General features: G+C 58.3%; 1 protein-coding gene across 2 annotated transcripts in view; it reads left to right on the forward strand.

The window, feature by feature from the left end:
* Nucleotides 1-15,173, forward strand: part of SHANK2 (SH3 and multiple ankyrin repeat domains 2) — a 571,155-nt gene that overhangs the window by 532,635 nt on the left and 23,347 nt on the right. For both annotated transcript variants that reach the window (XM_064287611.1, XM_003422618.4), the window contains 4 exons: nt 6,571-6,706; nt 7,759-7,839; nt 8,319-8,327; nt 9,781-9,801. In XM_064287611.1, the coding sequence (XP_064143681.1) occupies nt 6,571-6,706; nt 7,759-7,839; nt 8,319-8,327; nt 9,781-9,801 (247 nt within the window). The remainder of the gene's footprint in view (nt 1-6,570; nt 6,707-7,758; nt 7,840-8,318; nt 8,328-9,780; nt 9,802-15,173) is intronic.

The raw sequence follows: 15,173 nt of genomic DNA on the forward strand, positions 1-15,173 counted from the left end.
CATGGAAAATTAAACCAATAAACAAACAAAATGAAATTACTTTGCTCCATGGAAAACAAAACGCTGTACAGGAAGGGTAATCATAGCATACTACTCTATGATTTAGTAATGAATAGACATCACATAGTCGTAACGTAAGTGCTGAATGTTCATCTAATTAAAAAGATGGTATAACTCTACCTGGAGGATGGGGAGACTAGAAAAGCGTGTGGTGGGGTCGGGAGAGGAAGGAAAAGGGCTAAATTAGTGGCTTTCAACCAGGAATGACTTTGACTCCCCAGAGGATATTTGGCAGTGTGTGGAGATAGCCTTGGTTTTCACAGCCTGGAGTGGAGAGTGGTGTGCGCTGCTGTAATCTAGTGGCTGGAGGCCAGGTGTGAGTCTAAACATCCTACAGGGCAACGTGCAGCCCACCACGTGCACAACAGAGAATTATCTGGACCAAAATGGCGACAGTGCCACTGTTGCAAAACCCCGAGCTGAATCATTCTTTTCCATAGTGGTAAGTCACGGATGAGGCAGCGGTGGCTCCATGATAGAATCCTCTCCTTCCATACGGGAGACCCAGGTTCGATTCCCAGCCAGTGCACTTCATGCATGACCACCACCCATCTGTCAGTTGTCATGGTGCTGATCAGGTTTCAGCAGGGCTTCCAGACTGAGATGGACTAGGAAGAAAGGCCTGGCAACCGACTCCCAAACATCAGCCAGTGAAAACCCTGTGGATCACAGCGGTCTAATCCTGTCACGCGTGGGCTCGCCATCCATCGAGGGCAGCTAACAACAAGTCCACAGACAGTGTCTGAAACTGAAACATCAGATAACAACACTGTATAAGGTTGTTTAGAGATATAGTGATGAATGTGAAAGGAATCAGCTGAAGGCTTTGGGAGCGAGACATGGAGCTGGGTGGTGGGATGCTGTCGTTTTTTCTAACAAGCTTTGTACGACGCTGCAGCTGCCAACTGTGTGCATAACAACCTTGATATTTTAAATAATGATTTCAATGGAAGAAGAAGGTTATTTAGGAAACTACAAAACTGTGCAAAGGCAGGCATGTGTCTCCTTTCTTCACAGACATGTGCAGAGCTGTGGCAGCATGCCAGGCTTGGGTTACCTTCGCTGGATGGGGCTGTGGTCTTTCTGCCCCGTAAGGGACTCCATGTCTCTGTGTGTCTTAGCAGGTAGGGCTGCCATAACAGAAAAAACCACAAGTGGGCGGCTTTAAAGAACAGACATTTACTTTCTCACAGTGGTGGAGGCCAGAAGCCTAAATCAGGTCTTGGCTGTGTTGATTGCTTCTGTAGGCCTCTGTCCTGGTTTCTGGTGTCTGCTGGCAGTCCTTGGCTTCCCTGCTTGTAAATAAGTCCTCGCGTGGTATCTGTCTTCCCCCAGTGAGAGTGTCTCTGTGTCTTTCCTGGTCTTTTTATAACTCAGAAGTGATTAGCTTTAGGACTTACCCTAACTCTAGTATGGCTTCATTAACATAACAAAAGAGAGACAGTTTCCAAACAGGGTTACATCCAGAGGTAGAAAGAAACAAAACCAAACCCGTCACTGCCACCCCGTTGATTCCCACCCGTGGCAACCCCGTGTGTTACAGAGTAGAGTTGCTCCACGGGGTTTTCCTGGCTGGAATCTTCGTGGGAGCAGGTCACCAGGCTTTTCTTCTTCAGCACTGCTGGGTAGGTTCAAACCGCCAACCTTTAGGTTTAGGTTAGTTGTTGTTAGGTGCCATCGAGTCAGTTCCGACTCATAGCGACCCTATGCACAACAGAACGAAACACTGCCCGGTCCTGCGCCATCCTTACAGTCGTTGTTATGCTTGACCCCATTGTTGCAGCCACTGTGTCAATCCACCTCGTTGAGGGTCGTCCTCTTCTCTGCTGACCCTGTACTTTGCCAAGCATAATGTCCTCCAGAGGCTGATCCCTCCTAACAACATGTCCAAAGTATGTCAGATGCAGTCTCGCCATCCTTGCTTCTAAGGAGCATTCTGGTTGTACTTCTTCCAAGACAGATTTGTTCGTTCTTTTGGCAGTCCGTGGTATGTATATTCAATATTCTTCGCCAACACCACAATTCAAAGGCATCGATTCTTCTTCAGTCTTCCTTATTCATTGTCCGGCTTTCACATGCATATGATGCGATTGAAAATACCATGGCTTGGGTCAGGCGCACCTTAGTCTTCAGGGTAACATCTTTGCTCTTCAACACTTTAAAGAGGTCCTTTGCAGCAGACTTACCCAATGCAGTGGGTCTTTTGATTTCTTGACTGCCGCTTCCATGGGTGTTGATTGTGGATCCAAGTAAAATGAAATTCTTGACAACTTCAATCTTTTCTCTGTTTATCATGATGTTGCTCATTGGTCCAGTTGTGAGGATTTTTGTTTTCTTTTTGTTGAGGTGCAATCCATACTGAAGGCTGGTCTTTGATCTTCATTAGTAAGTGCTTCAAGTTAGTAACCAAGTGCAAACTGTTCACATCACCGAAGGATCTTCCCCCACAGGAATAAGAGTTAGGACTTCAACACATATTTGGGGGGGGGGGGGCACAATTCAACCCAAAATGGTATGTAAGGATGCTGCGTGGAAAGACGTGTTACTCTTTCTTATAGTTAACTGGATCTGGGTTTGGTGAACAGTTTCTCTCTACTCCAGGGCCGTCATCTCCATGAGTACTTGGCTCAGGCCACCTTTGAATTCTGTAAATGTGGCAAGTGACCAAGGTACCTACTGCCTCCTGGTGGCGGAGTGCCAGAATTGCAGGTTGAGGTTTTTCAAAAGGCACAAAAGCCCCATGAAATTTCAGGCTGCCAATCCGGGCAGATGAGGAAAGGGCAAGCACTTCACCTACTCAGGCTCTGTGCTTTCTGTCACTGCATGAGTGATTTGGAGCATCTGTGTTAAGGACTGCAGGTGGTTCAAAAGTCCCGTTGCAGGTGAAAGTCTGGGATGCTCTAAAGCATCACTCTGTGTCTTTTCTGTCCCCACTGCACTAGGAAGGAGAATGTATTTCCCATCCTGCCTCCAGTCGTTTCCAGTTGAAGCATAGCCAGTGGACCCATGCATTTGCCCAGCTCTTCTTCTGTAGCAATACATCTATACACACCACAGAAAATGCCAGTTGGCATCACTGCCTTGGCTGTGAAAGTGCTTACCTGCACAGCCTGCGGCACTGACCTTGGCATCTGTCTTGCTTTCAGCAAGAAATCCATCCAAAGTGCATGTACTTTGCAAAGTAGGACAAGAATTCAGGAGCAGCGTGGCTGAGGGGAGGTTGAAGGGGAAGAATGAAAAGCAAAGGGGGTCCCCGTGGACGGAGTGAAGCCTAGGACGGGGGCTAGCCCTGAGCAGAGGGAGTGGGGCTGCTTGAGAAGCCCATCTTCTGCCAGAAAGGTGACCGCTTTGTCTCCATCAGGCAAGGGTGGCCTGTCTGGTCCCAAGGACAGGGAGGGGAGGCAGCAGGGAGTGCTGGCACCCAGCTTTGTGCACCCAGGCCCAGGGAGCGGCTCCTGGTAACCCCAACTCCGGGACCTGCGTGACATGATGCCCAAGGCAGAGATGGTCTTCCTGGAGGTGGGGGAGGTGGAGTCCTAAAGCTTGCCCTGGAAAGCACCCCTCTTCCTGCAGAGGGGCTCCCTCAGCCCTGGGAGGGAGGAGGGAGGCAGGATCAGCACCTGGAGATAGAAATGGGGCCTGGGAGGATGGCTCCTCCTCCTCTCCCTTTTCCTCTCCCTCCTCTCCTTCCCCGTCTTCCCCTTCCCCCTCCTTCTCTTCTCCCTCCTCCCCCTCCCCTTTCCCTCCTCCCCATCCCCCTCCTCCCCTTTATTCCCTCCTCCCCTTCCTCCCTTACCCCTTCTCCCCTCCCCTCCTCCCCTTTGTTCCTCCTCCCCCTTCCCCTCCCCTTCTTCCCCTCCTCTCCTTCCCCCTCCTCCCCTGCCCCCTCCCTCTCCCCTCCTTCCCTTCTTCCTCCTCCCCTTTAATCCCTCCTCCCCCTCCCTTTCCTCCCCTCCTCCCCCTCCCCTCCCCTCCTCCTTCCCTCCTCCCCACTTCCTTCTCCTCTTCCTTCTCCTTCTCTTCTCACAGAGCCCAAGGGACCCACACTCCTGAGCCTAATGAGGGCTCTGGCTGAAAGGTGAGGATTTTTGACAGAATTCCTGCAGGACAGGACAGGATGGGATGGGTCGCTCTGTACAAATATCCTGAGGGCTGTGGGCTCACTGCACAGTCTGCACTGAGGGCACCTCTGCTCCCTGCTCTGTGTCCCCCTTGCAGCCCCTGCCCAGGTGGCCCCGACTGGCCATGGCCCTGGGACTACAGGGCAGCATCTGCTGGGGCCTGGGGCTTATGGGCAGCCTGAAGCCATGTCTGGCATCCCTGCAGATCTGGGGGAACTGAGGCCCTGGGGCCTGCTCCTTCGGCTGCCCCTCTGGCTTCCCTTCAACCAAAACAAAAAAATACCACTCCTGGGTCCCCTGCCAGGCATTTCCTGCCCCACCCACCTCAAGCCTGGGGTGATATGTGTAACTGCAGGGGGCTGGGGCAGGGGTGGTGCTGAGAACCCTTCGTTAGCACCTCATTCCTTCGGTGACCCCTTTCCTAAAGCACAGCACCCTCCCCCAGAAGCAACAATGTCTTCTCTGTGCTTCAGAGGAAATAGGCTCTCCAGCCCACCGCCCCTCTCCGTGCTGGACCAATGCCCATCGCACAGGAGACTCAGGAGGATGGGGGGGGGGTTCCCAGCATGGCCGCAAGGGCCAGCAGTCCCAGCCCTCTGCCTGCACCTCCGCTCAGCCCAGGAGTCTCCTCGTAGAGGTGCCCCCAGCAGAAGGCAGCATCCCATGGAAACACAGAGCATCGGATTCCAGAAGGATCTGCCTCCGTGGAACTTCCCTGGCACCCAGCCCGCTAACTGTATGGGGTGGGGAGGGGCGGGGGGCACATCAGTGAAGGAGGAGTCGCATTCTGTTCGGGGGAACCCAGACAGACAGCTGCCAAGTGACAGGACTGGGGGCCTAAGGCGTGCCCCTGGGTTAACGCGTGGCAAGAGTGAGCACGCCGGCCACGTAGAGGGCATGGTGACCTGGCTCCACAAGCCCTGAGTGGGGGCCGAGGCGTCAAAGCTGTCCACCTGCTATCCTGGCCGCCAGTGGGACACCCAGTGTCATGACAAGAACGTGGAGCCCAAGGTCTGGGAACCCTGATCCAAACCTGGTGTCTGACTGTCCCTGGGCTACCATGACAAATGACCACACATTGGATGGCTTAAAACAACAGGGTGGCTGGGACAGGACGTGTCTCTTTGGGGGACACCATTCAGCCCATCACGGGTAGAGATGGGGTGCGGACTGAGCGGCTCCAAGGCTGAGCTTTGTGAGATGAGAAAGTCACTTGGGCACAGGGCTGAGGTGCGGGGTTTGAAGCCCAGCCTCTCAGCAGCCTCACGGTGTCACCCTGAGTCCGTGTGTGTGTCCGTGTCGGTAGCATTTGCCACAGCGGGGACAGTGAGGCAGAGGAAGTCAGGGCTCCGAAGGGGCAGAGAGCTCTGAGAACTCAGGGGCAGCAACCTTGGGGGAGGCAGCATCGGGGATCCCGAGCCCGTGACCGCAGGGGCCCCTGGTGCTGTGGCAGGCAGGGCAGAGGACTGGCCCTCTTAGCACCTTGTCGGCCGAGGTTTTATCCTCCTCTGGCCTCAGCGGGGAAGCTGGGCCAGAGGAATGGGCGGTGAAGTGTGGTGGTGTCCCCAAATACGTGAGAAGCAATTAAGTGCCATGTCTTAACTGTGAAAACAGAAAGGAAAGCTGTAGCCACTGCAGCCAGGAGCTGCCAGCTTCCTGCTGGGCTTTTGGCACAGAGCTGGCAGGAAAAGCGCCCCTGGGCCTGCTCACAGAATCACCGGCTTAGGCGAGAACCGGTCCTTCCCTCCCGGCCCCTGCAGAGCGCCCTGCCGACCACTGCCTCGTGCCCGGCCTCCCCCGACCTCGTCCGGCTGCCCCCTGCCTCTCCAGCCGTGCTTATGCAGCAGAGACAACCGCAATGGCACCCCTCTGGTTTCCCCAAAAGTCCCCAAAATGTTGTAGTTGTTAGCTGCCATCGAGTCAACTCCAGCTCAGTGTCCTGTGCCGTTTTCACGTCTCCGGTGTGCTCCAGTCCCTGGCCGCAGCCGCCATGTGTTCTGAGCGCCTTGCAGCCCAGGTGCTCATCCTCCAGGACTGTATCAGACAACGTCCTATTGTGATCCCTCGGGTTTTCGTTAGCTCATGTTCAGAAGTAAATCACCAGCCTTTCTTCCTAGTCTGGAAGCTCCATTGAAACCCGTCCACCCTGGGTGACCCTGCTGGTATTAGAAATACCGGTGGGGTAGCTCCAGCATCACAGCAGCGTGCAAGCCACCAGGGCATGACAGACAGACAGACAGGGTGGTACCAAACACGCAGCGGTCTCACTGTCTCCATTTGTCCCCAAGTGTGCTCTCCTTGCCTGAAAGCTCGCCCGTGGTTGCCGAGGGTGGCTGCTTTCTCTGCCCTGGGCCCACCTTGCTGATACTGCCATCCCGTCTTCTCGCAGGTCAACAACGAGAACGTCGTGAAGGTGGGCCACAGGCAGGTGGTGAACATGATCCGCCAGGGGGGGAACCACCTGGTCCTCAAGGTGGTCACGGTCACCCGGAATCTGGACCCGGATGACACAGCCAGGAAGAAAGGTGCGTCACCCCCTCCCCCCCAGTCTCCTGCCACCCTCACTCTCTCAGTCCCAGCGGTCCTGTGCGGACGGCTCGGGTCCCTGCAGGACACATTCCACACACCGCTGGCAGTGGGTGGTGGTGGCTGTGGGGTCAGGGCCTTTCTGTCCGCTAAGCATGCCACCCTAGACCTGTGAGCAGAGCCCCCACGTCTGCGAAAGCAGGCCCAGGTGGACATCCTCCCACCTCCCTTTGTGGGGGAAGTCGGTGAAGTCTCCCCGGAGGAGGAAGAGAGGGAGACCCCAGGAAGGTGCAGACACTGACAGCTGTGCTCAGCGGGGCTCCGGGCTCAGCCTGCCATCCCACAGGCCCCAGCGGTGGGAAGAGGCCGCAGTGGCACGTTCTTCCTTTCCATCTGTGTGTCCCACCCCAGCCCACAGGGGCTCGGGCTACCTGAGGAGGGGCCGTGAGTGGGCTGGCGGTGTGAGCTGTGAGCAGGGAAGCCAACGGGACCTCCTCCAGGTCCTGCATCAGCAACACAGGGCCGCAGAGAGGGCTGTGCCCAGTCCGACAGGACGTGGGGTGGCCTGGGTGTTGGCTCAGGGCCATACGGGGAGGGCTGTGCCCAGTCTGACAGGAGGCAGACTGGCCTGGGCATCAGCTCAGGGCCACACAGGCTGTGCAGAAGGCCGAGGCTGCACAGGCTGCCGGCACATTCTGGACCTTTAGTCACTGCAGGTGCAGTGCACTGGACAGGCCTCCCTGCGGACACGCCTGTGCTCCCCCTTAGGGCCCAGAGAGCCCGGCCTGAGAGGTCTGCTGTCTGAGCATGCCTGTCATGTCCACCCTGACACCCCTGTGTGTGGTGACTGCCTGAGACCAAGTCCTCAGAGCCCTGCTGCTGGCACACCCAGGCCGGGCACACCTGACCTTGGCTGGCACCCCCCCCCCCCGCCACCCTGGGCCAGAGAGTGGCAGGCTTGGGGGCCGGGTCCCCCATGCTCCTAGAAGCTTGGGTGCGATGTGGGGGATGAGAAACAGGGCACTCACCCTCTGTCTCTCTGTCCGTCAAGCTCCCCCTCCGCCCAAGCGTGCTCCGACCACTGCGCTCACCCTGCGCTCCAAGTCCATGACCTCGGAGCTAGAGGAGCTCGGTAAGACTCGTCTTCGCCCACCCTGTGCGGCGCCTGCGTCCCCGTACCCGGAGCCTGCCATCTCGTGCGCCTGCCCGCCACCACCCCTGTGTCCCCGCGCCTGGGGCCTGCCACCCCATGCGCCTGCCCGTCGCCGCCCCAGTGTCCCTGGTCCGGGAGCCTGCCGCCCCGTGTGCCTGCCCTGCACTGCGCCCTTGTCCTCACGCCCACCCGGAACCTACCTCCCCGAGCACCTGCCGCCACCTTACCACCCGCCATGCGGTGCATGACACCCTGTGTGCGCGTCTCCTCTCGACCCTGGCCCCCTCCCGCCCTCTGCCCCGAGGATGGCAGCAGGAGCCCCTGTGCCTCCTGGGCCGTGCAGGTGCTCCACGCCTCTGTGCCTCTGCGCCGGCTCAGGGTTCTGGGACTGTTTTGCCGTTTTGTCCTCTCAGCTTATCTAACATTGTTTTGTTTTGAATTTTTGGGCCTCTCACTAGTGGATAAAGGTAAGCTCCCCACGGTGTCCTGGAAGCAGCCCCCTCCGCTGTCTAGGGGACCCCACTAACATCCACCCGACCCCACCCCCAACACACTCGAACCCAACTGTTTGCCCTCGGAAAGGTTTCCGGGGAGGCAGTGGGGCGTCTGTAGGTCGCAGGCCTAGAGAGCTCCTGGGGCCTCTTCAAAGGTCTCCAGAAAACAGAGCTGCGTCGGCCATGGGACCCCAGCCTGGGCACTGGGGAGGGTGCAGCATACCCAGGGCCACTACAGTGCTGGGTGGCTTTGGAGCTGACTGTGAGCCTTGGGCGGGGGGGCCGCTAAATGTCACCTAAGGAGTCCCAGGGTGCCTAGGAGAGCCTCAGGGGCAAGAGCACTGAGCCCTGGCGGGAGTGGAGGGCTGAAAGGCTGCTCAGCTCTGAGCCCAGCCTGGAGGCGTGTAGTCAGCAGCGAGGGTTAAGCTTGTCCCCCTCCTTGCAAAAGGCTCTGCCCAAGGCCCATCACCAAGCCGGGTGTCCCGGGCAGGATCTGAGCCCGTGTCTGTGACCGACATTGTGTCCACCTGAGCCCAGCCTTAAATGGGGAGGGCCAAAGGCCCGTCGTCCACCGTTGCGTCCGGGTCCAGAATCTCGGGATCGCACCAAGGCCTCAATCTTCTAGAAAACCCTGTGTGCTGTGGGGCTCCCCCCGCCCACCAGGAACCGGCCGATTCCCCCACCCCCAGGAACCAGTAGGTCCCCGCCCCCTTTCTCCTGGCCTGTCTGTACCGTGTCTGTGAGAACAAGTCTCCCTGAAAAGTCACCGCTGGATTCCAGCCGCTGTGCCCTGCACCTGCTGATGATGGAAACATAGATTTCCCTGTCCCTCCCCCACCACATACACTCCTCAAGGGCCTGTCATGTGCTCTTGGTGGTCTCAGCTGCCCCTGGGGGACCAGCAAGCAAATCAGCTTCTCATAAAAGGGCATGAGCATCCCAGGAGCACCTGCATGACCAAGAGACAAGAGGGGAGCCCGAGGGTCTCCTGAGCCCCCAGTGTCTCACGGCTGTGGAGCCCCAGGGAACACCCCTCTGCCGCTCTGTTCGGGGCTGTCTCCACAGTGGGCCGGCTTCCACTCACACTCGTCCTTACAGACGCGTGTTCCGCTTTAGCAGGGCACTGGCAGAGGTGGTAATTAAGAAAGAAAGCCCTAGAAAAGCGCCCTACCTGCCCCAGGAAGTAGATTCACGATTTGCAGGGCAAATCGAAAAAGAAAGGGCGTAGATTTTCCCCCTAAATTCGCCAACTCCTTCTAGAAGTCCTCAGCCCCCCAGCCCTGCCTGCCCCACCTCTGGTCCCCCAAATGCCACCCGTCCCGGTCTGCTTGGTGAGGCTGCCCTGTCCCCCAAGAGTGGCCCAAGGCGAGGTTGCGGGTACATACGCCATGAAGCATGACTCACAGCTCCCCTTTCTGTTTGCAAGCTTCCGTCCGGAAGAAGAAGGGTAAGGGGAAGAGCGAGTGTCTGTCTCTGCCCCGTGCCCATCACACCCTAGTGGACGAGAGTACCTGTGCCTGTCAGCATGGTCTAGAATGTTCCGTGAGCCCTGTCTTGTCTTTTCCTGTCCCAGGCCCTGCCTGAGGGGCCTTACCCCAGACACATGTCCCTAAGTCTGTCCGTCAGCTTTGCTTCTCTCGTCTGTGGTTTCTCCCAATGCGTGCCGTGTCTCTCCCTGGGGTGGTGTCCACGTCATTCTTGGCTTTTATGCCAGCGGGATCCAGGCCCAGGGGAGGAAGCCCCAGCCCGTCACAGCCAGGCCTGCCTCGCCCAGCCGGCAGTGGGGAAGCCTGGGCTTCGAGCTCACACCTACGGGGATTGGGTGGCCGTTTGCCGAGTGTGTCCTGAGCTCCCTGTGGCCACCTGGTCTGGGGGTGCAGACAGCCAGAGGCCCTGTAACTGGACAGTCAGCGTTGGGCATGGCGGGCCTGGGGCTGCATTCCGACTCCCAGCCCCCTTGACCATGAGCAGGGCTGCCTCCTTTGGCTCCCAGAAACCCCACTCTCCAAGAGGCTCGGAGCTGTGGTTGAGCTGGGTGGTGCTGGGGGAAGCTGGGAGGGTGGGCAATGCTGACACACAGAACTGCGTGTGCCCGTCACAGCTGGGCCCCCCATGGGCACGCGCGCGGCCCCCCCTTCTTCAACAGCAACCTTATTCTGGAATGTTCTGCGCCTGGCCGTGGAGGCGGTGACTCCACCCCATCTATTAAAAGAAGCACTAGCAATTCCAATGCAAAGCCACTTTTCCAGGGCAGGTGGGAGAGGACCCTATGGCATCAGCCCTAAGGCACGGCTCGGTACCCCAAATGTTACAACACAGGGTGCTGGCTCTTGGGACCCAGTGAAGCAGAGCCTGGGGCAGGTCCCATGTCCTGGGGCTCCGAGCTAGATGTGGCTCCGACCCCGTACTCCTGCCAGCACCCTGGGCACAGGCCCTGCTAGCCGCCTCCCCCTGGAGCCACCCGAGCTTGCACCACCCCGAGGGGCTGCCCAGGGAAGTCCCCGTGAGGCATCTAAGAAGGGTCCAGAAAGCCACTCTTGATGAGTTTCATATAAAAGGAGTTTCATAGCATCCCATTTTTGTAAGGATTCCCTTCAGTCCAAGGCCAAAACCCTCAGTTCATGGGTGCTGCCCCTGTTCGTCGCCTCCCTGAGGAAGGCACCCACCCGGGGAACTACGGGGCACCACTGCTCTCACGGAGCGGCTGCAGAAACCTGTCACTTGTCAAGGAGAAGAACATAGACTTGGCGCTGGCCGCGCCCAAGTGGGAACCTGCAGCTGCCCCTACCCAGCGCCATCTGCTCTGCCTACCACCCCCCCAGGAGCATCTCCAGCAGCCAGACACCTCCTGACCATGGGGAGGGGCTTAGAGGGCGGGTCTGCACAGCTGGGGCCAGGCTGAGAACAGAGAAACCTGGGTACAGATTTGAGATTCAAGCTGCAGCCAGTCCCTGTCCCTCCCCCAATGGTACAGGAGGTAGATGTAGGGGAAAGTAGACCCCAGATGGCCCATCACCTGGGGGGTCCAGCAGGCAGAGGGGACCTGGGGGACACACTCTGCCCACATAGCAGCAAGCGCAGGTCTGGAGGCCGTGGGGGCCCCTTCTCGCAGCTGGGCGGCCCTGCGGTTCCCAGCCTGTCTCCCTGTCCACACAGTGGGGGTGCATGCCGGTGCGTAGTAGGTACCCTATGCTCTGACCCAGTGTCCACCTGCACCAGGCTCCGCAGGCGGTCAGCCCAACCTCCTGAGAGGGTTTCACCAAACTCCAGAGAGGCTGTGTGGAATTAGAAGTTATCCCAGGCCCAAATCCCAGCTCTACCCCTGCTGGCTGGACAAGTCACTAAGGTCCCGAGTCTGCATTTCTGGGTCCTAAAATCCCTTCCTTTAGTGCTGGGGGTGTGGAGGTTACCGAGGACCTGCTGTGGTCCCCCTGACCCTGTGTGGGTGTGGCCTCAGGCAGCATAGGACACTCCCGCCAGAGGGTGGCTGGCAAGGCAGGCACTGGGGTCCCCTCTGGCTGCAGCCACAGACCTCCCCCCCCGGCAGGTGAGTGGCCTTGAACACATTGGAGCCCCCTTGCCTGGAGGAGTCGGCAGGGCCCAGAGCCCGTGTGGCTAGGTGGGCACCATCCATACCTTCCCTGCTTGTTGGTGTAAACCAAAAACACCAAACCCATTACCATTGAGTCAATTCTGACTCATAGTGACCCTATAGGAGAGAGGAGGACTGCCCCATAGGGTTTCCAAGGAGCGGCTGGTGGATTTGAACTGCCAACCTTTTAGTTAGCAGCCGAGCTCTTAACCACTGCACCACCAGGGCTCCAGTTGGTGTAAAGAGGGGAAATTTTGGGAGATTAAACCGAGAGGCAGGTCAGCTGATCAGAGCTGCTGACCAGTGCGCTGCCGTCTTTTGTAGCATTTGATGTTTCCAATGTTTTGTTTTCCTTCTGGGAGATGCATCAGAGAGAGCCCTGCAGTTTGCTCTCTGACCCCCCCACCCCGACAGGGTGCCCTGCCCCCGCAGAGAGGGTTGCAGAAGGTTGAGTTCAAGTTGGCATGGGGCAGGTGCAATGACGAGCAAGGACAGGACCCTGGAGGACCTGACCCAGAACGCTGATGACCCCAGAAGCTGAGGGCTTGAGCTCAGTTCTGGTCTGGCTGGACACTTCTGGAGCCTGTGGAGGCCCCGAGAAGGCTCAGGACAGTAAGTGGGGAGACGGCAGAGCACACCCTCTTAACGGGGGGCCTGGCACCAGGGCTCTGGGCTGGTGTGGCCATGGGCAAAGAAAGTCCTGGAACATTGGAGCCAGAACCTCCGAGAAGGTCTCATCTCTAGCTGGTGAGAGGTGGCCCTCGAGGGCTCCCGTGGGTCTGAGCCTCCGCCCCCTCCCTGGACTGTGGCTGGTGTTGTACCCACTCCACAGTGGGGGCCTCCCTCCTCCCAAGCTGGCCCGGTGTCTAGTCTCGGGGGGCGTGTAGAATGGAGGTGTCTCCCAGCATGGGGACACTCGGCTCGAGGACAGTCTCTGCCCCTCTCTGGGTAACTTGTGCTGAAGTGCCCCTTTGGTGGAGGGCCAGCTCACAGGTGGGGGCTTGGGTGACAGGCAGGACACCTGCCCTAGCCTGTTGTCGCCACCCTGCTTCCTGTGAGGAACGTGGGTACTGACCCCAAGTGTGCCTGGCAAGCCACCACCTCCCTTCCCCGTGCATGCACCCCCCGACACCCGGAAGTTTGCAGTTCACTGACCAGAGCATCCCCCGTGTCTCCTAAAGAGAACCTAAGCCTTCTTAGAAAATTAAAATACGGGGTCACTTGGGGTACGTCTTCATCTGATTCTTGCTAGGTGGTGTTTTCAAGGGGTGACAGTTTTCAAGTCTGTCTGTGGGGTTGTTTTCAGTCCCCAAGTGCTTCATTTAAACCCGAGGGGGGGCTGGATCCACAAATCTTCCTGATCCAGGCCCTGAACAGAGCCCCAATTCCAGGCTTTTGTGAATGAGGTATAACCCTCAGGCACCTGAATGACACGCAGGAAGTGCAGCCTCACGGCCTTTCTTAAGCACCTGTGTGTTTCCATAAACGTGACCTCAAGGGCCCAAGAGCACAGGCCAGGACCTGCTCGCAGTCGTATCCCAGGGACGGGCTGAGCAGGGCGCAGGTCAGGCTTGGGCTCACGGTTGGCCTGTCTCAGGGACGGAGGGCATCGCACAAACCACATTGACTCACCTCTGAATTGAAGAGTATTGGGAACCCCTGAGGCCCACGTGACTGTCACATGTTCTGGTTCAAAAGGACAAGTGGGCTGGGAGGCAAAGTGGGGAGAGAAGATTGGAGCAAAGACAAATTGCCCTCGGTCAAGGTGGGCTCAGGGCAGAGGGGACGCATCTTTGATTACCTGAGTCAAAGCCCGCCCATCGGGTGGTGTGAGCCCATCAGGTGGTGTGAGCCAATGGGGTGGTGTGAGCCCATCAGGTGGTATGAGCATGGTGTGGGGGCTGGGACTTCATGCACACGCCCCCTCCCCTTGCTTTTGCATTGGGCGGGCCAGGCAGATGGTCCTACTGCTTTCCAGGTACACGCTTAACTTGCAGCGGCCACCAGGGGTCAGCACCTCACCAGTGTTAGCCTGCTGGCCACGCAGATGTCCTTGTGGGGCCGAACCAGCAGTTCCTGTCCTGGCCCCACGCTGTCCCCCTGCGTGACCTCACCCATCTCGGACCCTCAGTTGCTCTCTCTGCAAAATAGGACTGACCCCTCCCCTACAAGCAGCTCCCTGTCGGGTGAGAAATAAGCACAAAAGCACTTTGGACTTCCACCAGAGTCGGGACCCTGTGGATGGGACTGAGGGCCATGCCTTGGCGTCACCCGGACACACTGGTCCTTCAACATACATTTTCGGGGTGCTGACCACATGCCCAAGGCCCCAAGATGGAGTCTGCTCCCTCTGGTTGTGCAGAGTCCTAGAAGATCCCAGGTAGTGGTCCAGGGAGGCTGTGACCACAGACCAGGCTGCTGGGGGAAGGATGGGACAGTGACCCAGCCCCTCAGGTCAGGTTAGTACCAAAGGGACAGACTTGTGGTGTCCAGAAGGGCCCCAGCCCCCCAGGTCAGGTTAGTACCAAAGGGACAGACTTGTGGTGTCCAGAAGGGCCCAGCTAGGAACGGGGGCTCTCAAAGATCCAACAGTTTTAACTCAATCACAGGTAAGCTGAGCTGCCCTGGGGCCACCTTCACCCCCACGTCCCCCAATACGGCCAGCTGCAATTTGGGTGCAATGTTGGCTGTCTGGAGCCTGAGCCCTGGCAAGGCCTTCTCCACAGGGCACCACCTTCCTGAGCGCCTGCACCAGCCCCCACTGCCACCAAGTTTAAAAAGCCCAGCGGTCAGGCCCTCCCCTGGGGTGTCTGTGGGGCTCTGGTTGGCCTCCCCAACTCAGTGGCATCGGCTCCAGGTCACGTTCCTAGAGGCTGTGGGCTGTGTCGCTCTGGACGTCACCTCCGCTCAGTCAGAGGCAGGGTCCAAGCTGCTGTTCCCACAATGGCTGCTGGTGTGCACCCTCTTCTATCCAGGGGGAGAGCGCGGGCCCAGCAGTGTCTGCCGGGAGGATGGGGGGTGCCTGGGAGATGCAGCCCCCAGAGTTCAGCAGACCTGAGCTCCCTCGCCTGGGGGAGAGCACTCCAGTGGCCCCAGCGGCTGCACCCCGACCCACAGCAAAGCTGAACGGTCACACCGAGGGACTCGGCTTCTAGGAATGGACCAAGCCATATCCGTGCACCCTGGCTCGCTCCCTCAACCAGGTCAAACAGGAGTCATTGAGCCCC

The sequence above is a fragment of the Loxodonta africana genome, chromosome 7 (assembly GCF_030014295.1).
Source record: "Loxodonta africana isolate mLoxAfr1 chromosome 7, mLoxAfr1.hap2, whole genome shotgun sequence".
Classification (NCBI taxonomy): Eukaryota; Metazoa; Chordata; class Mammalia; order Proboscidea; family Elephantidae; genus Loxodonta; species Loxodonta africana.